We start from the raw sequence: 21,911 nt of genomic DNA, 5'->3' as shown, positions 1-21,911 counted from the left end.
GCACTCCCATAGCCTACAGAAACCCGTCTTTTGAAATGTGGTCAGAAACAGCTAACAACATTAATAACCATCACTGTCTTTGCCCATTCAGTCCAATGTAACTTTTCACTTCAAATTTGATACCTTCTGCTAAGAGGAGGGAAGGGATTGGTGGAACAATGACAGAAAGGCACCAAAATGCAATCTACATTACACTGAGAACAAATTCAATGTGACTTAGGAAAAGGCCAAGGAGAAGGGCATTTCATTAGGCAATCAGATATGACCCAAGTCACATTTGTTTCTTTTTATAGTTTGTTTCTTTTTATAGTCAAGGACACTAGCCTCCGATGACTGATTCTGGGAATGTCAAGGATTCATGTGGACAAAATGATAGCACTGGGGATATGGGAAGGGTCCTCCATCCATCATGGGATGAAACAAACCTTGTTTCTTTCCATTTACTGAAAATATACAGAACTTAGTTTAATTCTTCCCAAAGCATTTTTTAAAAAGCCAGAACAACAGTCTCAGAAATAAGGGGTACGGTACCAATGCCTTTGTCCTTGAATTCTTACAGAGTCCTTATGTTTTTGGTGAGGGAGTGTTTCCAATAGTCTCTAAATCCAAGGACTGCTTTCACTTGATATGATGCTTCACACGGCACTGATCTTGAAGTTTGGGATAAATTAGGATGGGTTTGAAGCCCATCCAACAGAGAATTATGGAGCCCTGCATTATCAAGTATGTAAGCATCAAACATACTGAGGTCCTACTTAGTCAATAATTAAGTGTTGTGGTTATTTTAGACCAAGCTTCTATCACTACATTCTTCTTCATTATGTCCCATGGACAGTGCTGTTTCCAATACAGGAAGTAATAGCCCTGCCTTTGTTGTTGTCTTTCTAGGTAGCAGTTGAAGCCAGATGGACTGGAAGCCCAAGCCAACATGTTATGAAGTTGTTCTACGAGTCATTTTGGGGAAGTTGACTTACCATACCACTCATCAACCCATGCAAAAGCCTGTCTATGTCCAATCAGAAGAATATCTCGGACCACCTAAAAAAGCAAAAGAAGGATGTTTGACAGAATACGAGGTTTGATTAAAACTATCTGGAAAAGGGATGGTTCCCAATTCTTGGAATCCTGGCAATTACAAATTTCTCCATCCCTCTGGCCATATGTGATGACAATTAGGGGCTGACATACTTACTCTCAGCCCTTTCCATGGTGTCCATACACTTGCTGTAAATTAATCTCTTTATCTTATTTGAAAGTTGGGCTGGAGGTTGTTCACACTAATGACGACGACTTGGCAGTCACACAGCAGTGACTGGAATGAATATCTAGGACTGATCACCTTAAGATTTTTCTCTTCATTTATCTTTACCTAAAACAGGTTCTACTTTTCTTTTGCGGAAGGGTGCGTCTCACTGGTGCCAGGAGGTCATAAATGTTGGAAATCAAGAACATCTGTCCGGGTAGCAAGTCACTTCTAAGCCAAAAGCACTTAAAACTCTCTCTTTTCTAATGAAGTATCCTAAATATTGCTTAATTAAAAAAAAATAATTGAAGGTGTGGGATTCAAGAGAAGTAAATATCTTTCTAGGCTTGATTTTCATGTAATAAAAGCGGGGGGGGGGGAGCAGTTTAGTCAACTATTCTTGAAAGAGATGAAATAAGAGACCTGAACCAGAGTAGAATGTAATGGGAATAATGAACTTAACTGGAGACAAAAGGAATGAAATTGTTTCTTATGGTGACATATAAAGGCCATGGAAGACTAAGAAAAATCATTCTAGAGGGTTTGTGTGTTATATACCATTTATGTGCCTTTATTTCATGGTATTCTTTTTCTATCTTCTGTAAATATGCCTTTTTACATTTCTTAGATACTCAAAGCTCTCCCTCCAACATTCCTTTCTTCCTGCCAAACAAATCTAGCAATTGTCAAAAACCTCTTGCAGAAGGTTCAAGCATGTTTCAATAAATGAAGGATTTTAATTCAGTGAATTTGCAGGAACAAGGGAAGCTTTCATAATGAAGTGTTTATTACTCCAGGCCTCTGGATATCTAGTGAGGCTTTTGTAATTCGGAAGGAGGAAACATGTAATGAAAATAAGAAACAACGTGAAGCCATACACACTTGAGTGCTGAGTGTGTCAAATTCATGGAAATCAGAAGAACTGCATTGAGGCATCAGTAAATACACCCTATTGCATTAAGCACAACACAGCTGTCTACTGGAAACAAGAATTCAATAATGTGCTAATGGCTCGCTTTCCAACATTTTTCCCCCTTAACTGTGAATAGATTCTTCAAACACAAAGGTGTTCAGAGAAAGGCATCCCTGGCACTTAAAACCCATGCAAATGCTAGCCTCAGATACTCATTAGTGGCTCATGTGCCACAGCAGGTGTGTTTTGGGGGTGTTGATAACACTTCATTATATTTGGAAATGGGCAATGGGAATGCCTACTACTAGAGCGTAATTCTTGCAAGTATTTTAAAGAAATGGATTCTCAAAACTAGAAAAGAAACGCAGTGAGCCCTGTGGCAATCTAAATATGCTTTGTGAGAAGAGGAGATAATAAAACATACTATGGTAGTGGCCCTGATAAGAGGAGATCATTTGGGGTTTAAAAAAAAAGGTGGGATGTTGTAGGAAGTCAAGAATATATAGCTGGAGCTCGACCCAGAGCTGAGGCTGGAAAATATTTACTCTGAGAGCCCGGACTGTCTTCCTGCTTAATACCTGGGACACAGCAGGGAAACAAGAGGTTCCAGAACCTGATTTCTCTGTGTGCCACCTGGCTCCCACCCCGGGCTGGGCAGAATGGATTCTGGAGCTCAGCAGATCAGTACACTTCTCTGCTTCAAATTTGCTCCAGGGTCTGCTATTATCAGGAGCCCAAGTTCAATCTCTTTCTTGGACCCAAATTCAAGATTTACACATTTTATTGTCAACTGCCCCCCCACAAGATCAGTAGATAAATCCATCTAAGTAACAAAAAGCTCAGTGCATTAAGGTTAAATTCCAGTGCCCCCAAAAGAATTTCAGAAAGCTATTCTTCATCAGTTTTTTTTTTTCTTTTTTTGCGGTACGCGGGCCTCTCACTGTTGTGGCCTCTCCCGTTGCGGGGCACAGGCTCCGGACGCGCAGGCTCAGCGGCCATGGCTCATGGGCCCAGCCACTCCGCGGCATGTGGGATCCTCCCGGACCGGGGCACGAACCCGTGTCCCCTGCATCGGCAGGCGGACTCTCAACCACTGCGCCACCAGTGGTTTATCAGTTTATCAGTTTTTAAGTGGAAAAATAAACAGATATCCAGCCTATCTGGAATGTAGAGACAACTCGGATAGTATTTATTTTCATGAAAATAGGAGTTACAAAGGGCAATGCTCAACACTGTATTTCCCATTAATTTCCATAAGGATAAGAGTCATGTTAGAAGCCCCTAACAAACTTAAATCATCACCCCAAATGGGTTCCTGCTACAACATTAACATGTTTAGTCAAAGTAGGCATACAATTGAAATCTGTGTTTTGAGGTTGTTAATAATTCTTTGGTAGCAGAATGATTAAAAGGGCAGAAATGCTGAGGTACACCATCTAATGGGACCACTGGGATTTCCTGTTCTGTCTCTTGGGGCAACTTCTACCTCAGGTGTCTACATTTGTAGGATCTTTTGAGTGAGATCTATCCTTGGGGGGACTCTGCACATACAGATAAACCCTGTGCTTCTGTCTGAACCTGAGTACCCAAGGACCAAGTACAAGTACCTCTCTCTGGAACTAGATTAGCCTGATGCCAAAGAGAGAAGTATATTTTGAAAGCCCAACTTCCTGAACATACTCACCCAATAGACATGGAGGTTACAGAATGAGAGATAAAGTGTAAGATATCTATTAGTGGAAGAAAATTAAACAGTAGACAAAATGCATTTTCATGAAAACAGGGTTTTCTAGATGCAGGTACCTCGTGTTGGCTCAGCGCTTATACATCTGTTGGGCATTGGGCACTCCAGCTCACAACAAAGACAATTACTTTGTCCATAGCCCAGGAACTGCTGTCCATTTACTTACCTTGTGTACAAATTGTTCCACTCTGGTCTGAAGCCCCCAGACCTCGAACTTCACGGTCACCAGCTTGTAGGAACACATGATGGGCTGATGACTATCTCTCCAGCCTTCCCTTAACTGGCCCCGTCCTGTCTTCTCTGACTTGAAGTGTTTAGGATCCTGGAGAAAAAAAAAAAAAATCAAAGAAATGATAACTTAAAAGTTCAACCATCTTTTTACACGAAATAAGTGAATAAGGGAAGCCAAGTGAAAGAAACCAGTCACCCAAAGACACAGTGTCTAATTCCATGTATGTAAAATATCCAGAATAGGCAAATGTATGGAAAACGTAGATTAGTGGCCTAAGGCCGGGGGAGGGAGATAGTATGGGGATCACTGCTATGGGAACAAAGTTATTTCCGAGGTGATGAAAATTCTCTAAAATTAGATTTAAGGTGATGGCTCACAATTCTGTAAATATGCTAAAAACCATTGAGCTGAACACTTTAAATGGATGAACTTTATGGTATGTAAATTAGATGCCAATAAAGCTATGAAAATACATAAATGAAATATAAAAAATGCTATCTACTACCTCAGTAGGGTTTTTCAGGGTGTGCACTGGCTCTGGGTTTGCTGATATTCTTTTTTTTTTTGGCCATATCACGCTGCTTGCGGGATCCTACTTTCCCGACCAGGGATTGAACCTGTGCCCTCGGCAGTGAAATTATGGAGTCCTAACCACTGGACCGCCAGGGAGTTCCCTGCTGATATTCTTGCATAAAGTAATACTATAATAATCATTATCCTGGGGCTTCCCTGGTGGCGCAGTGGTTGAGAATCCGCCTGCCGATGCAGGGGACACGGGTTCGAGCCCTAGTCCGGGAAGATCCCACGTGCCGTGGAGCAACTAAGCCCGTGCGCCACAACTACTGAGCCTGTGCTCTAGAGCCCGCGAGCCACAACTACTGAGCCCGCATGCCACAACTACTGAAGCCCACGTGCCTAGAGCCCATGCTCCGCAACAAGAGAAGCCACTACAATGAGAAGCCCGCTCACTGCAATGAAGAGTAGCCCCACTCGCCGCAACTAGAGAAAGCCCACGTGCAGCAACAAAGATCCAATGCAGCCAAAAAAAAAAAAAAATCATTATCTTAACTGTGTTTACTGAATGCACCCTGTGGGCAGGCACAGAACCAGGTATTACATTATGCTTCCCCTCAACCAGATTTCTTTGCCCTGGGGGTTGTGGGAGGGCACCAGGTGCATGTGTGGTCTGAAAGGTATGGCCTGTGTGTGATTGCAGGGCACTTCCCTCCACTCAGAGAATGGACTCAACTCTACTTGGATGATCTCTGTTCCCTGACTTTCCTCCAGGGTCCTTCCTTACTTGTATCAGTGGCAGGAAGATGGTGGGTCTGGGGGTAGACAGGGACCAGAGTGGGACACATATATAATTAATGGAATACAGAATTGACAAAAGGGATTCTGGAAGGGAGTAAGGAAAGAAGGATGAATAATAACTACCCCAAGGAAATAAGTAATTCTGGGGAGGGAGGGACTTGAGTGTGGGCAGCATTTTTGAATCTTTAGTACCAACTTTGCCAAGCTATATTTTTATCACCTGGACCAACCCAGAAACTGCTAATGAAATTATGTGCATAGGCCTAGAAAGATTATGATAATAACATGATATATGAAAAAGGCATAAGCACAGAGTTTGGCCCATAGCAAGTGCCCAACTGATGTTGGCCATTATTGTACTTCCCAAGGCAGTCAATGAAGCCTCTGATCCTCAGCCCTACAGTCCAGGGCAGAGATAGCAATGCCTTTCCAAAGCACCCTGGAATTGCTGGTAAAAGATGTGATGTTTAAGACCATGGGACTAATTCCTGCCTGACCTGTATTCCTACACCACAAAATGTGCAGTGGTTAAGAATCTACCTGCCAATGCAGGGGACACAGGTTTGAGCCCTGGTCCAGGAAGACCCCACATGCTGCGGAGCAACTAGGCCTGTGCGCCACAACTACTGAGGCTGCGCTCTTGAGTCTACAAGCCACAACTACCGAAGCCCGCGTGGCACAACTACTGAAGCCTGCACACCTAGAGCCTGTGCTCCACAATGAGAGAAGCCACCGCAATGAGAAGCCCGCGCACTGCAGCAAAGAGTAGCCCCCGCTCGCCACAACTAGAGAAAGCCCACGCGCAGCAACGAAGACCAAACAGAGCCAAAAAAATTAAAAAAAAGAACAAAGAGAGAAGGCCAGTAAATGAAGAGATATATCACCAGGGAGACTATGGGAGATAATCTCCAAAGATGGCCCCCATCAATTCCCTCCCTCACTATGCCTGTAAGAGGTGGAGGCTACTTCCCCTCCCCATGAATCTAGACTGCTCTGTGACTTGCTTTGACCAAAAGAATGTGGCAGAAGAGACACTGTGTCAGTTCAGGTCTTTAAGAGAAGCTGGAAACGGGAAGTCTGCCACAATGTAAAAAATCTCAATGTAAAAAATCTAGCTTGATCACCCTGAGACCACCATGCTGTGAGGAAGCCCAAGCCTGCGATGTGGAGGGCCATGTGGAGAGATGCTCGCTCATTCCAGCTGAGAAGCCAGTACATGAGCAAAAGAGCCGTCTTTGATATTTCAGTCCAAGCATATACCACGAGGAACAGAAGATCCTGCCCAGCTAAGCCCAATCGAGATGGCAGAATTGTGAGAACTAATACATTGTTGTTTTAAGCCACTGAATTCTTGGATGAATTGTTACTCAGCAAGAGATAACAAAACAGGAGCATCAAATGGATTCCAAAACAGATGCAATAACTGGATCTCCAAAGATGAAGAGAAGGAATGCTGCTCTCTTTTTTCCCAGAGCTCACCGAAAGTTCATACAATTAGCTACACCCTTGAAAACTATACACAAGGAAATGTACGGCTGCCAAGCAGTTCCTGAAACAGGGGAAGCTGGTTTCTTTTCCCACCTGCCCTTTGACTTTCCCGCAAGAGGCAAGTGACGAGGATGATTATCAGCACACAGACAACTATCTTGAGGCTCAAAAGACACGACCTCCAGGCTGTGGTCGACCAGAACACACACAGGCAAACCCTCGTGAACCTGAGTGGAGCTTATCCTACTCTGGTTAGCAACTGGGTAAATAAAGGACAGTTGCAGTGCCAGCGAGCAGTTGAAAGCAAGAGGGCAAAGTTCCTGGCAACCCAGACATTTAAGAGACAAAGGACCCAGTCAACAAAGGAAGTGTGGCCGTGGCCTGAGCTGCTTTCACTTGTCTCAGGTCCTGTGCACTGGGCCTGAGAGAAGCCTGAAGATGGAGGCCCCTGGGTCAGCTGGCTGCACCCCACGCTCCCCTCCCCAACGTGAGTCCCCGATTCATGGACTAGCCTCGGCTTGTTCCTTCAGCCAGCCACTGTGGATCTTGACATGATACCTGTCCTAGAATCTTCATGTAGATTCCACACATCTCAAGAATAACGTTAAGACTCCGTAATATTAAACGTGGAACACCGGCGGATTGCATTTGCAAAGCAATTAAGAGTTGTGGGGCCTCACAGCAAACTTCACTTCTGAATAAGACCTGAAAAGTACTGCCTGCAAAGTGAAAACTACGCAGACACTTAAATTCACATGTGGCTCCCGATCGAACCACAAAATTATAAAATGAGATCAGGCATTCGTGAAACAGAGCTTTGGGAAAAGGCTAGATGGGTATGAGAAGCGTGCTGTATTTTCAAGATGCGGAATGGGATTTTTAAACTGGAAGTGGTAATTTGACTTCATACCCTCGGTTTTATGGATAAGGATACTGAGGCCTGAGAAGATGAAATGTTTTGTCCCCAAACCATGGGCACTTGGTAACAGAGCTGGGACAATAATCCCCGCCTCCCCTAATTCTAGCCCAATGTTCTTTCCAGTACATTTACTTTGAATATTAAACAGCGAAAGGGTGTTTTTGTTATAGCCAGATGCCAAAGAAGCAATTAACAATTGGGCTTTTTATGGCAACAGTGTGTTGATTTTTTGCGAGTCTGGTGTCATATCCACAGCTGCTGATTTCATCTAGTAAACCTCATACATGGCCTATAATTAGGGATTCACTTTCAGAGAGCTGGAGGGAAGTACGGGAGAGGGATTTACCAAAGGACTCCTTTAATCAAAACTCAAGATCAGAAACGAACATCCAGCTGAATACCTTTGAATGACAATGAGCAAAATAAATAGATAAACTAATACAATTTAAGAAATCAAACCACTGGGTCTGATCTGAAGTATTCTGGTCACTGCAAACTTTCTGCCTTTTCCCCTCCCCCTCTATTTCTCCTCCCCACCTTCCCCCCAAATACTCATTCTTCTGGAAATTATTATCTTCGACTCTCATTCTCTCACTTGAGTTTGTGAACATAAATATCTAAATTGCCCCATTCATACAGCAGTCGATCTTTCTTACAACTTTTATTTTTTAATTTTCTAGTTTGTATTTCTTTCTATAGCTGCTATAGTATTTTTTCATTTTTAATAAATTTATTTATTTATTTTTGGCTACATTGGGTCTTTGTTGCTGCGTGCGGGCTTTCTCTAGTTGCGGCGAGCGGGGGCTACTCTGTGTTGCGGTGCGCAGTCTTCTCATTTCAGTGGCTTCTCTTGCTGCAGAGCACGGGCTCTAGGCGCGCGGGCTTCAGTAGTTGTGGCACACAGGCTCAGTAGCCGCGGCTCGAGGGCTCTAGAGCGCAGGCTTCGGTAGTTGTGGCACACGGGCTTAGCTGCTCCGCAGCACGTGGGATCTTCCCGGACCAGGGCTCGAACCCGTGTGCCCTGCGTTGGCAGGCGGATTCTTAACCACTGCGCCACCAGGGAAGCCCTGGCCTAATTTAAAAGGACATAAAATTTGACTTTAGTGTGACTGAGAGATTATGCATCTCCAAACTCTTGCTGGATCCCAACCCGGTGCAATCAGAAAACACAGTGAAAGTTCTCTGTAGTGGGTTGGTGACCCCCCCACACCAAAAGATATGTCCAAGTCCTCATCCCTAGTACCTATGAATGAGATCTTCTTTGGGAAAAAAGGCCTTTGCAGATGTAATGAAACTAAGGCTCTGGAGACGAGCTCATCCTAGATTAAGAGGGTGGGCCCTAAATCCAATAACAAGTGTCCTGATAAGGGACAGAAAAGAAGACACAGAAAGGAGGCCATGTGAAGTTGGAGGCAGAGGTTGGAGATATGCAGCTACAAACCACAGAACTCCTGGAGCTGCCAGAAGCCAGAAGAGGCAAGAAAGGATTCTTCCCTAGAGCCTCACCGTCACTAAGAACTTCTGTCCTCCAGAACTGTGAAAGAAACCTCTGGGGGTGAGGAGTATGGTTAAATCCCCAATGCTTCTGATCAAATCAGTCTTGGGTGGGGTCTGTGCATCCAGGATTTCAAAAGCTCCCCAGGTGATCCAAACATACAGCCAAGGTTTAACCACTACCATAAGGTGCAAATGTCATCTCTGTGCTCCACACGCGGAGCCTGAAGCTCAGAGGTGATTGCTGACTTACCCACAGTTCTCCAGGCCTCAGGCTCAGGTCAACCTGACTCCCAGACCTGGGCTCCCTGCTCCTAGACCACGTGGATTCTCATCTGAAGTTCTGGCACAATCTGTCAGAGGGGGCTTCAGTCTCCTCATCTGCAGGATGGTGTTAATACTAATTCCCTTGTGGGACTGTTGCAAGGCTTAAATTGGATAATGTCGGTGAAATCCCCAGCCCAACACCCAATAGGTGATGCATGATATACAGGAGATATCCCAGGGCTTTAAGAAGCACCTGATACTGAAACATCCTTAAGAGATTTCAATTTCCTCAAATCTCACTTAGCTCCTCAGAAGAAAGGCAGCAGGAATATCTTAAGCGCTGTAGGATTATTTTTACTTATTGTTATCCTGTGGTTGAGTGTATAGAAAAATAAGTGCCAAAAAATATGGCTGCCCACCATAATGCTGGAGTTCTTGTGTCAGTGAGAGGCAGGGTGGGCATTTCCATTTTCTGGAGGCTGCTACCTGTCAGTGTCCATTAAATATGGTGGTGGAAGAAATCCCAAGAAAAGGGTTTTTGCTTATTGGACTCTCATGACTAGGTTCTGGGCCAAGGACAAATGATAGTCTTCAATCTTAGAATCAATTCCTTTCCCTCTTTCTCTTATGTTTCAGGAACACTGTTCCAAGTTGACAAAGCAGAGAGCAAAGCAGATTGCCCTACTGTAGGCTGCTCCCTTAAAGGAAGGAATTTTACTGATTTCACCAAGGTTCTGGAACCACATAGGGGCACACAAAGGAGCTGGTCCATCCAAGCTGGGAGCTTCCCTGGCAGGTGGACACACTGGGCAGCTATCTCCCCATGTCAGGATGGGCCAGCCTTGAAGCCCGACAACTTCGAGCATCTCAGGCGTTATATAAAATCTTTCCTCCTGAAGAGTTGAGAACGACACAGAGATAAATGCAATCCTTTCCTTCCAGTCATCATCCAAGCCAGGGTGGAGCTTGTTTCCCTAACGGGGAGCCTAGCTGTATAAGTTTGCTAGAGCTATCATAACAAAGTACCACCCACTTAACAGCCACTTTGAATTAGCCACCCACAAACTGCGTGGCTTAACAGAAATTTATTGTCTTACAGTTCTGGAGGCTAGAAGTCTCAGATCAAGGTGTCAGTAGAGCAGGTTCCTTCTGGGGCTTGTAAAGGAGAATCTGTTCCATGCCTCTTTGCTAATTCTGGTGGTTTGGTTTGCTGGGAATTCTGGTGTTCCTTGACTTGTAGATGTACACCCCGGTCACATGGCGTCCTCCCCGTGTGTCTTCACATCGTCTTCCTTCTGTGCATGTCTGTCTCTGTCTCTAAATTTCCCCCTTTCGTAAGGACACAATCATATTGGATTAGAGCGCACTGAACCTCATTTTCATTTGATTACCTCCGTAAAGACCGTATTTCCAAGTAAGGTCACACTCTCAGGTACTGGGGGTCAGGACCTCAACATATCTTTTTGTGGGGAACCAGGCCAACCTCTAACACCAAGTCAGAGAGGTTTTCACAAGGGAAGTCTTCTAGATCACCCTGTAACTCTTCCACAGCTTGTTCACCTACTCGGTCAATGCTCTTGCCTTGAGGGCTCTGCCCAGCAGCTGGCTAGCTGGGAACGCACCAGGCTGCAAGTTCCTCCAGCTGGGGGGCTTCTAAATTCACCCCCAGTGAGAGCTCTGGCTCTGGATCCTATCGGTGCTCCCCAGGATTGGCAGATGGCAACTTGGACCTTTGTCATTAAAGTCCATCTTTATGGAGGGAGCCGCGCTGGTGCCAGGGCTTCTCCCCGGGGCCAGATGGACCTCGCTGGTCACACTTCCTTCCGTGCGGGCGCATCTTCTTTAGAAGGCTTCCTCTTTCCTCTCCCCGGGGTCAGTCACACCTTCAAATTTCATCCATCTCGCACTTGGACAAAGCAGAGCAAAGGTGACGCTAAGGGCTTTGATTAGTGCAGCCCATGCGAAACTGTGTCCCTGGGTTTGTCAGGATCAGTCTCACACCCGGGAGGTGCCAGGAGAAACCCGCAGGAGATCTCAACCTGGCTGGAGCGCAGCTTGCATCTCAGAGGCAATATTATTAGCCAATGTTCACTGAGATATAAAGTCTCCGTGATTAATTACGCTTTCAATTTGAACCACAAAGGACTATAGCCAACAGGGGCGTGCCCTGTTAACTGAAATTAGAAGTCTTTGATAAATGTTAAATGAAAAAGGGCTAAGCAGTAACAGGCTAGGAATTGCTATATTATGTAACCATAATGCTCAGCCCTCAAATAGAGATGAACTAACCAATCTGAAAAATATCAGATTTTTTCCTGCATTCAGGAACTTTTCCTGATGACTCCAAGGTGGTATTATTCTCATTCCCCTTCAATGAATGGCCGTTTCAACCAGCTAAAATTTAGCCGCAAATTTGGACCAACATTTCTTAAACCTGAATCCTAAAAGGGATACGCATAAAAATTAAAGCGCTTTCAAAGAAGCTAGTCCCAACAGACCACATATTAAAGGATCCCGTTCATATGAAGCATGTAGAACAGGGAAATCTAGAGATAGGAAGATTAGTGATTGCCTAGGGCTGGGGTGGGATTGAGGATAAAAGAATAGGGGGTATGATAGCTAAAGCATACAGGGTCTCTGGGACTTCCCTGGTGGCGCAGAGGTTAAGAATCCGCCTGCCAATGCAGGGGACACGGGTTTGAGCCCTGGTCCGGGAAGATCCCACATACTTGCAGAGCAACTAAGCCAGTGCGCCAAAACTACTGAGCCTGCGCTCTAGAGCCCATGAGCCACAACTACTGAGCCCGCTCACCTAGTGCCCGTGCTCCGCAACTAGAGAAGCCACTGCAATAAGAAGCCCACGCACCGCAACCCTGCTCTCAGCAACTAGAGAAAGCCCGCGCGCAGCAACGGAGACCCAACACAGCCAAAAAAAAAAAAAAATTCATACAGGGTATCTTTACTGGGTTGATGAACATGTTTTAAATTTGACTGTGGTGATGGTTACCCACATCTGTGAAAGTACTAAAATCCACTGAATTCTACACTTTAAGTGGGTGAACTGTATAATATGTGAGCTAGGTCTCATAAAGGTGTTAAAAAAAAAAAAGCCAACAGCACTAAGGAGCTTTCATCACAGTGCACTTGAGAACTGGCCAAAAACTTTACTTAAAAGGTCACCTGCTATGCATCAGCTTAAAAAAAAAAAAAAAAATCCCAAATGCAAATTGTAGCCAGAAGCAGCCAATTCTTGCTTTGTTAGCAGTTAATACCTAAAGTGCTATTTTTAAAGCATTTGCTCTTGGCACTAGCGTGTACTGCAAACACGGAGTGATCTGTTAGTCCTCTGCAAAGCAACTCTTAAAGGAGCTTGACTCAGAAGGTGTGTCTGACATGTAGAAAGGCAGAGAAAAAGGTGGCTGGGTGGGGGGAGTGTTTTGGTGGGTGTTCTGAGCCCTTCTTGGTTCTAATTCAGGGCCGGGAGAACTCAAAACTCTCTACCTGAAGAAGAGGAAGATTAAAATGGAAAATTTGAGTACAAACCACAAAACCATTGAATAGTCAGCAGCCTCTAGCCCTGAGGGTGACCACTGGTGATGCCTTTTAGGGGGGGCAGGGAGGAGATGAAGGCAGAAGAGAACCCTGAGAGAGGTGGTCAGGAGAAAGTGGAGGATGGAAGGAGGGGGAAGTCGCCGCACTAGCTAATGGTCATCAAATGCTTGCTGGGTACCAGAGCCCGGGTCGAGCACTTCAGATATGCTCTCTCATTTAATCTTTGTGGTATAAGAAATATATGTGAGGTGACTTAGGGTGCAGCCCTTAGATAGCCTCACAATGGGGCTGGTCCCCAGAAAGATCAAGGGCTTAGACCGCTGACCTCTGGGGAAGGGAGAAGAGGGAGGCTGGCGATTGAAATATACAAATTCTTGACAGTGAGATCTGGAGAGCTTCCAGGTTGGTGAACACATCACTGTGCTGGGGCGGGGGGGGGTGCAGTGGGCATGCCTGGAGAGGACGTGCAACCTTGTACCTCCCTCCCTCATCCTTTGCCCTGTGCATCGTTTCCTTTTGGCTGTTCCTGAATTGCACTCTTTCTAAAAAACTAGCAAATGTTTGTTTGTTAAACATAAGTCAAGTGGTTTCCTGATTTCTGTGAGCCTTCCCAGCAAATTCTCGAACGTGAGGTTGACTTTGTGGGAAGGAGTTAATACTAGTTAATACTGGTTAATGTGGTGGCCCTGGACTTGTGACTGGCATCTGAAGTGGGAGTGGTCTTGTGGGACTGAGTCCTTGAACTTGTGCTATGTGATGCTAAAGCCAGGTAGTGTCAGAACTGAAGTGAATTGTTGACACCGGGTTGGTATCAGAGAATTGGAGAATTTGTGGGTTTCAGGGCAAACATCCTGGAATTCTCCTGACTACAAACCTCTAAAGTAGTACATTATTATCTTCATTTCGTATAATGTCCAAAGGAACGTCCCCATCCTACTCCCAGACTCACTCTCCACAGCTCCATCTGAGCCCTTGCCATGGGCTCCTTCCACAAGCCTCCTCCTTCAGAAATCTCCATATGGGCAGCAGGCATCAATCAATCTCTGTGTTCCCCTATGAAGTCCTGGGGCCACTTTGCAGCCTCGCCCCAGTCTCCCTGGATGGTGGAGCTGCGTGTGGACCTGCAGGTTCCCAGCTCAGCAAATAGTCAGCCTTTTTTTTTCTTTTGCAGATGCTCCAGTTTCTGTAATTAATTCTCTTGGAATTCTCCTGTCACATGGCTTTGGGGTTAGGCAATAAGTGTACCCCCAATGATTCTGAGAACTCCCCTCCCCCATCTTCAAATACAGACTAGGAATGGAGAGGAGATGGATGATGGGTGCCATGGCGAAAGGGCCAGCTGGGCTGTCTGGGCCAGCCCTGGGGAGTCCCTGGCCTCAGTGATGAGCGGCTGCCCGGGGAATGTGGCGTTGTAACTCCTCTTTGTCCCCAGCTTTGGGCCTGGCTCCCAATTTCAGAGCAACAAGAGGCGGCTCCCTAATATCCTGTTACATGAAGCTACTCTGTTCCTTTTGGCACAGATATGACTATATTTTCAAGATCACCTCTAATCAAAACCAATAAAGTTATTCAAAGACCCACTGGAGAGAACCCCGCCTTATGTTGTGTGACAGTGAGAGGCTAGGCACCAGCGTCCTAATAGCCAGGGAGCCAATCTCTCCCCAGAAAGGAGGGCGGTTAGGACCTGGCTCGTTGGCAGACTCTGAGCTGGGACTTCGTGTTGTGGACTGTCCCTGCTCACTCTGATCTTAGCTGTGCTGTTTGGACACAGGCTATGAAGCATTAATAACCGTATCATATATCCATACTGAGGATATACAATTTTGCCCACAGATAGTGTAAGTTTCTGAAATCAAAAGCTGATAACAGGGGGCTTCCCTGGTGGCGCAGTGGTTAAGAAGCCACCTGCCAATGCAGGGGATATGGATTCGAGACCTGTTCCGGGAAGGTCCCACATGCCGCGCAGCAACTAAGCCCGTGCGCCACAACTACTGAGCCTGCGCTCTAGAGCCCGCGAGCCACAACTACTGAAGCCCACGTGCCACAACTACTGAAGTCTGCGCACCTAGAGCCCATGCTCCGCAACAAGAGAAGCCACCGCAATGAGAAGCCCTCGCATCGCAACGAAGAGTTGCTCCCTCGCTCGCGGCAGCTAGAGAAAGCCCATGTGCAGCAACGAAGACCCAACGCAGCCAATCCGTCAATCAATCAATTAAAAAAATTTTTTTTAAAAAGCTGATAACAGACTAAGAAATATTCTCGATCAGTTGCAACATGGCAACGGTGATCAGCACTGGATTAACTGTCCCTGAATCTAGTTTGCTCCTCATGTATGGTATTGTTTTGGGAAACTTGGACCTCCAACTTGTTGAACAGAAACTGGGATAGAGATAGTCAATAAGCCAATCACTCTGTATTTGAAGGCAATAAAGGATTTCCATTTTTAAAGCTGGAATAGATTTCAAACTGATCTTAGCTTTAGAACTCATTTTGTTTTCCCAGATATAATTATTATTTGGAATCCCAACATATAAAGAAGGTAAAAACGATGAGTGGATTCCTTGGACTGTTTCAACCTTCACTGTTTGACACAATATATGTCACTGTTTACTGGGCTCAGAAGCACCTCTGTGGGGCCCGGGGTTCTGTGGAGCAGAACTGAGTGGGGGACCAAAAAAGCTTTGCAACGAGACACGCGTGGGTTTGAATTTCTGCTCCAGCAACTACTACCTGTGTGAACCTGGGCAAGTTATTTAACTCCAACACTGCTGAGGGGATGATAAAAATGAGAAAAGGAATGTTTCCTAAACTGGTGTCTGTGGGTGTATTCTTTGGGGGCTATGACTTTTATTTTTTCTTTAACGGGTTCCTGTATTACTCTGCTGTGGGATGGCCACGTTTTGTTTTTTCCAGACCAGGTTTGTTTTGGCCAACCCACTATTTTCTAGAATGTTCACAAGGAGGAAAACTTTCCTAAAAGATGGGGAGTTGACTTCCATCAGATCATTAAACCTAAGGAGGGTAACCAAGGGACTGGAAAGGCCCTTCCTCTTACTTACTCTGTCTTTCCCTAAGATCCTCCATTCACATGGTCAGTGAGACTCCGGGTTAACGAATTACATTTTAGGAGGAAACAAATTTCCTAGAGTGCTTTATAAAGACAGACAACAGTGTTTGTAACTTCAGCTTTGCCTGAAGGGGCCAGCTTGGTGGGGGAGGAGAAGCACAACCTTTGGGGTTTGAATCAAGGCTTCCTGAAACGTCAACAAGCTACTTAGACTCTCTGAGCCTCAGTTTCCCTATCTATAAAATGGAAACAATATCTATTCTATTGAATGGTTAGCATTAAATGATATAACTGAATAAAATAACTTAGCAATGACCTTTCTTTTTCTCAAAAGTTAGTTCCTGTCCCTCTAAAGTCAGGTTTAGCAATTCTGTGAGAAATCTGTTGAAACGTATAAGGCCCAAGTTAATGAGCTGATAATTCTATGTCTTTCTTTGGGTCCCTTAACAATTAAAAAAAAGATGAAGACAAGCCACTAAATAGCACCTATTCTTTCCTGGATATTTTTGGAGCAGAAGCTGAACAGTTGTACTTGGAGTCTGAAAAAATGGAAGTGGAGGAGAGAATCACTAGGTCAGGTCTTATTTCTCAAGAGAAAAAAATATCACTTCCATCATCCCAGAGTCGCAGCCCTAGATTCTTAGAGCTAGTTGGGAAAGGGCTTGGGCAAGATCTAGCCAGAGGATCTGACGGACACTGATTACGGTCTTCAATGAAAGAAAATAAATTTGGATGAGGGTCGATCCTAAGCCAGCCCCCAACGCAGCAGCAACTTAGGAGAAAACTGCACAAATGTATATTATAAAAACACTGTTGGCTGGCGAGGAAGGCATTGAGTATGACTCTACAGATGACAGATGGTATCAGATTCTCAACAGATGGAATGAAAATCAAAGGTATTGACCCCTCCCTCGGTAGGGGATTGGGCAGTCTTCCAGGCTTACATTGCTGTTTCCTTTCGCCTCTACAAAATTAAGTAACAATAAAATGGTTTTAAAATGTGAACACGGTAAATCGAGCTTGCTTAGACAGAGCTTCCCTACCTTGAATGGATAAAGAGGTGTGACAAGGTCCGGGTCCCCTTGGCCCCTGGGTGAGCAGACTGGGCCTCCTGACCCTGGGAGGTGGTCCTCTGTGACCAGGAGCTCCCTGACATGCCAATCAAAACCAATCATTTTCTATGTGCATCATGGCATGAAAAAGGTTGGGAAGCTCTCCTCTGAGGTTTTTCCCCAAACGTGATGCATTCATACACAGATCCTTGGGTCCCACCTTACTGCATCTGGCTTGGTAGGTCCAGAGAGGGTCCCAGGCATCTGCACTTTTTTAAGCTCCTAAGGTGATTCTAATCTGATTCGGGAACTCTGCTCTAAGGGACAGGAAGTCCTGGTGTTCTAATAAGGCAAAAAATAGCAGGGGCTGATGTAGGTGGCAAGCTGTGGATTTAATGCCTGTTTTCTTGAACGTACAGATGGAGGTTCTCCATGAGATGGGACTGAAGAAGAGCTTGGTTATATCTGTTCACTTCTGGCTGAAAGCCTTTCCTTTGGATCCCGCTTCCTTCTTTTAAAGTCTTAACTATTATTCTTCTAAAATACACCTGGTAAATGGCTTGTGGTAGACAGTTGATAAAATGCCCAAACTGCCTTGGGTAGCGTCCTGGGACTCCAGTGCTACAGACTGCCCCAGGTTGGCACAACAAACAGTAAATCAGCCTCTAAGGTTTCTTAGGGGTGAAGTATAAGAGGCACATGCCAGTCTGAATTCAGGTTAAACAATAACAGAAGCAATACGAACACATTTTTTTAAAAGTCTCAGCAGTACAAATGGCTCCATTTTCTGAAGGATCTTGCTGTACCTGCAGCAAATTCTGTCATCTTGTGGACTGGAGTGATTGAAACCAACCCTGTGCTTCTCTTCTGCATTCACGCCAACAAGTAAAAAGCAATATGCAAACAAACTCCCAGAGCCCCACTCATGGCAGCCACTTTCCAAAGACACTTGGGGGACTTCCCTGGCTTTGCCTTCCAATGTAGGGGATGCAGGTTCAATCCCTGGTCGGGGAGCTACGATCCCACATGCCTCATGGGCAAAAAACCAAAACATAAAAAACAGAAGCAATATTGTAACGAATTCAATAAAGACTTAAAAAAATGGTCCACATCAAAAAAAAAAAACTTAAGAAACAAAGACACTTGGTTTCTACTGAGCAACCGTCCCAGCGACACATCTGCAGATCTCAATGCCAGTGTCAAAGCAGGGAGAAGGGAACATTTATTAAATGCTAACTGTGTGCCAGTACTGTGCATATTAATGCTTTGCCTTTCATCACATCATCTCATGGCATCTCACCTCATCTCTCCATATCCATCCACTCATTTGAACGGAGGAAGAGATTCAAGGCGGTGCATCATCATTGGTGCTGATGAAGTGCAATGGCTGTGATCACCTGGGAGGTCTCCCAAAGCCTGAGCCCCTTAGTACATTAGGGTTGAGCTCCATCTACTCAAGGAAAGCACGGGCTGGGAATCCCCATCCGTGAGTTCTAGAGGTTATCTTTCGCACAGATCCCTCTTCAACAAGCCCAATTGTTTCTCGCTTCAATGGATGCTTTGCTTGGTTGAATCCTCCCTTTTGGGACATGGGGCCATTTCCCCAAAGGCTCTTTCTATTGACTCAATGACCCAGCACCACAATCAGCAACTCCACTCCTGGCAGAGACTTAGAATCTCTGGTTTTGATCTGATATTTAGGAATTCATTTGCCTCAGTTTTGTTTGACTGACATGGTTTGGCATTTCACTACCCAATCCAATTGGTAAGATTTGGAACTGCTATTCTGGGTACCGAGCTCTGGGGAACCTCATTCATGCAAATTATTGCAGCAGTTTAAGTTGGTTATTTTTCCCCTTGAAAAATTAAAAAACAAAAATCCTTTCTCTAGGATGGAGTTGGGCACTACCGTTTTCCTAGTACTCCCAATAAAAACTGGCTTTGCTCACAACATTGCAGTAGCTCCACGTGATCAGGCCAAAAGAACAGTGTGGTTTTAAACACCAGCACTAGGCGTGGTATTTCAGTAAAATTTGGTGACCCAGCTTTCTTTTACTTGGAAGAAATGAGAACTGAAAGAGAGTACCTATTTGTTATTGGTCTAAAAATGACGCAGCCAGGGTTGTTGAAGACTGGACTACTGTTTAGTGCCCTGTTATTTCCAAAAGTTTCTTTTCATTAACAAAGTTTTATTGCTGCCAATATGGCTGAAGGTGATTTGTTCACGAAAAGAGGTAGCAGAAGAAGGAGACAAGTAAGTTGATGAGTTACAGGGTTCTAAACCTCTCGGTGTTCAGCGGTCTGCCCTCACCACCGCCCCCCCGCCCCCCCGAGAAAGTCAGTTTCTCTGGTGTGGTCACAAATTGAGACGCCTTGCAAGGTGGCTGGTGACCCTGCTTTGAAAGTTCTCAGCTACTTGCAGAATAAAAGCCAAATTCCTTGGCTTGACATTGGAGGCTCTTCTTTTCTGCCCCGGTTACTCACTGACCCTTGAACGTGCACTGGAATTCCCTACCTTTTCACCACCTTTGCTCTCACTCAGTACACTGCCTTTCCAATCTCACTTCTTCAAAATTCAGTGTGTTCCCACACAAGTGTGGATCAGAGAGTCATTTAATATAGCTTTGGAGTGGGGGGCAATTTGGCTATATCTAAAAAGATTTAAACCCACATGTCCACTGACACAACGATTTCACTTTTAGAACTTATTCTACAGAAATATTAAAACTATGCCAAAAAAATATATAGCATGAGGGTGTTGCCTGAAGTACTATAATAGCAAAAGAATGGAAACACTCTAAATGTCCACCAAATGGAGAATGGCATAATCATACACTGGCACATCACACAGTCATTATGAAGTCTGCTAGAGAGACCTGTACTGCCCCAGAAAGACGGCAAGCTTATATCATTATTGAGAAAATGCATGTTGCAAAGTTGCATTGTGTGAGCTCATTTTTATAAAATAATGTCACGTATGCGTTATGTTTAATTATAAGCCCCATAAACACCAACTTTAACAATGCCCAACTTGGGACTTCCCTGGTGGTGCAGTGGTTAAGAAGAATCCGCCTGCTGGGCTTCCCTGGTGGCACAGTGTTTGAGAGTCCGTCTGCCTGCTGATTCAGGGGACACGGGTTCGTGCCCTGGTCCGAGAAGATCTCACATGCCGCAGAGCAACTAAACCCATGCACCACAACTACTGAGCCCGCGAGCCACAACTACTGAGCCTGCGAGCCACAACTACTGAGCCTGCGTGCCACAACTACTGAAGCCCGTGCGCCTAGAGCCCATGCTCCTCAACAAAGAGAAGCCACCGCAATGAGAAGCCCGTGCACCGCAAAGAAAAGTAGCCCCCACTCACCGCAACTAGAGAAAGCCCGTGTGCAGCAATGAAGACCCAATGCAGCCAATAAAAAAAAAGTGCTTCTTCCAATGGCTTTCCTTCTCATCTATTGCTCCGGCCACTTCCAGAGGCCACCACGTGCTTCCCTCTCTAATAGCACTGGCCTCATGGTGACCCTGCGAAGGGAGAGGCGCAGGGCCCTGCGATGCCGCCGCTACTGGAGACCCTTCCACTGACTATCTCCTTGCAGGCTTTCTGTGCCAGCTTTGGAGGCTATCACTGGGGAGCACTTTGGTGGTGGAGGCTTCGCCCCACACCAGTGGGCGCAGACAGTTCTTATTATCCCAGAGGTGCCCAGCGCCGCCAAATTGGAACCCATCACCAAACAGCTGCGTTATTCTCAGAAAGAAGCAGATGGACGGAGGGAAAAGGGAAAAAAAAAATGACAATAACAGCACAACAACAAACTGAACTCCACAGTGGACCCCAGCAGGAGGCAGCTGTGTTAAATCTGGCCATTTGGAGATAACTGAAATTTTTTTTTTTTTGGATAACTGAAAATTTTGACCACCCTCAACCATCAAGATATAGACCGACATGAAAATATTCTTAATTTGAGGGAACAGAGTGGTTTGGATGAAGCACTTTGTACTGAAGGGTACAGCTGAGTATGACAATATTTACTCATTTCATCTCTCTGTTCCCTTTCTGGGGCCTGTTGTACTTAGCAAACAGCATTTAATCTCTTACCCTTGACAGTTACTGGAAAAGTAAGATGTATCTCTTTGTTCGCTTCTCTCTCCCTTAAGAGAGAATTCAGCAGATATTTAGATCGGGTGTGACCAATGAACTGGCTTGTAAGGATTCCTTAGTTCAGGAAAACTCTATAATCCAGGGGGCCTGGAGGCTGAGTTCCAAAAGAGTCCCCTAGTCACCCAACTCAAAGGGAAAGCTCTAAATCAAATCCTGCCTAAAAACTTGCCTGGTACTCTCCTACCTTCAACCATACCACTTCAGGGGTACTTGCTTCTGAGACAGTCTCACATTCTCCTTCATTGCTATCCGAGTTCAAAACGTTGTAAATTTCCCTAATTTCTCCATTAGAATTATTATGCTTTATTTAACACTGGTAAAATGGAGACCTCTTTTACATCTTGCAAAATGAAGAGAAAGAGGAATTTCCTTTTTTTCTTAAAAAAAAAAAAGGATCCAGTTCAAAGGGTAGTGGAGACCAGACACGATTATGGCCTTTGTAGCCCCAGTACCTAGCACAGAGCCTG

The 21,911-nt window shown here is 45.1% G+C and overlaps 1 protein-coding gene across 2 annotated transcripts in view; it reads right to left on the bottom strand.

The window, feature by feature from the left end:
* The window catches only part of PITPNC1 (phosphatidylinositol transfer protein cytoplasmic 1), a 256,794-nt gene that overhangs the window by 17,658 nt on the left and 217,225 nt on the right, over window positions 1-21,911 (bottom strand). For both annotated transcript variants that reach the window (XM_024760668.1, XM_024760667.1), the window contains exons 7-8: window positions 4,067-4,222; window positions 975-1,038 (exon numbers count right to left, since the gene is read on the bottom strand). In XM_024760668.1, the coding sequence (XP_024616436.1) occupies window positions 975-1,038; window positions 4,067-4,222 (220 nt within the window). The remainder of the gene's footprint in view (window positions 1-974; window positions 1,039-4,066; window positions 4,223-21,911) is intronic.

Source organism: Neophocaena asiaeorientalis, unplaced genomic scaffold, assembly GCF_003031525.2.
Source record: "Neophocaena asiaeorientalis asiaeorientalis breed wild unplaced genomic scaffold, Neophocaena_asiaeorientalis_V1.1 scaffold30, whole genome shotgun sequence".
In the NCBI taxonomy this organism is placed as follows: domain Eukaryota; kingdom Metazoa; phylum Chordata; class Mammalia; order Artiodactyla; family Phocoenidae; genus Neophocaena; species Neophocaena asiaeorientalis.
Note: the sequence above shows the minus strand (reverse complement) of the source record. Positions and strands in the feature narration are given on the sequence as shown.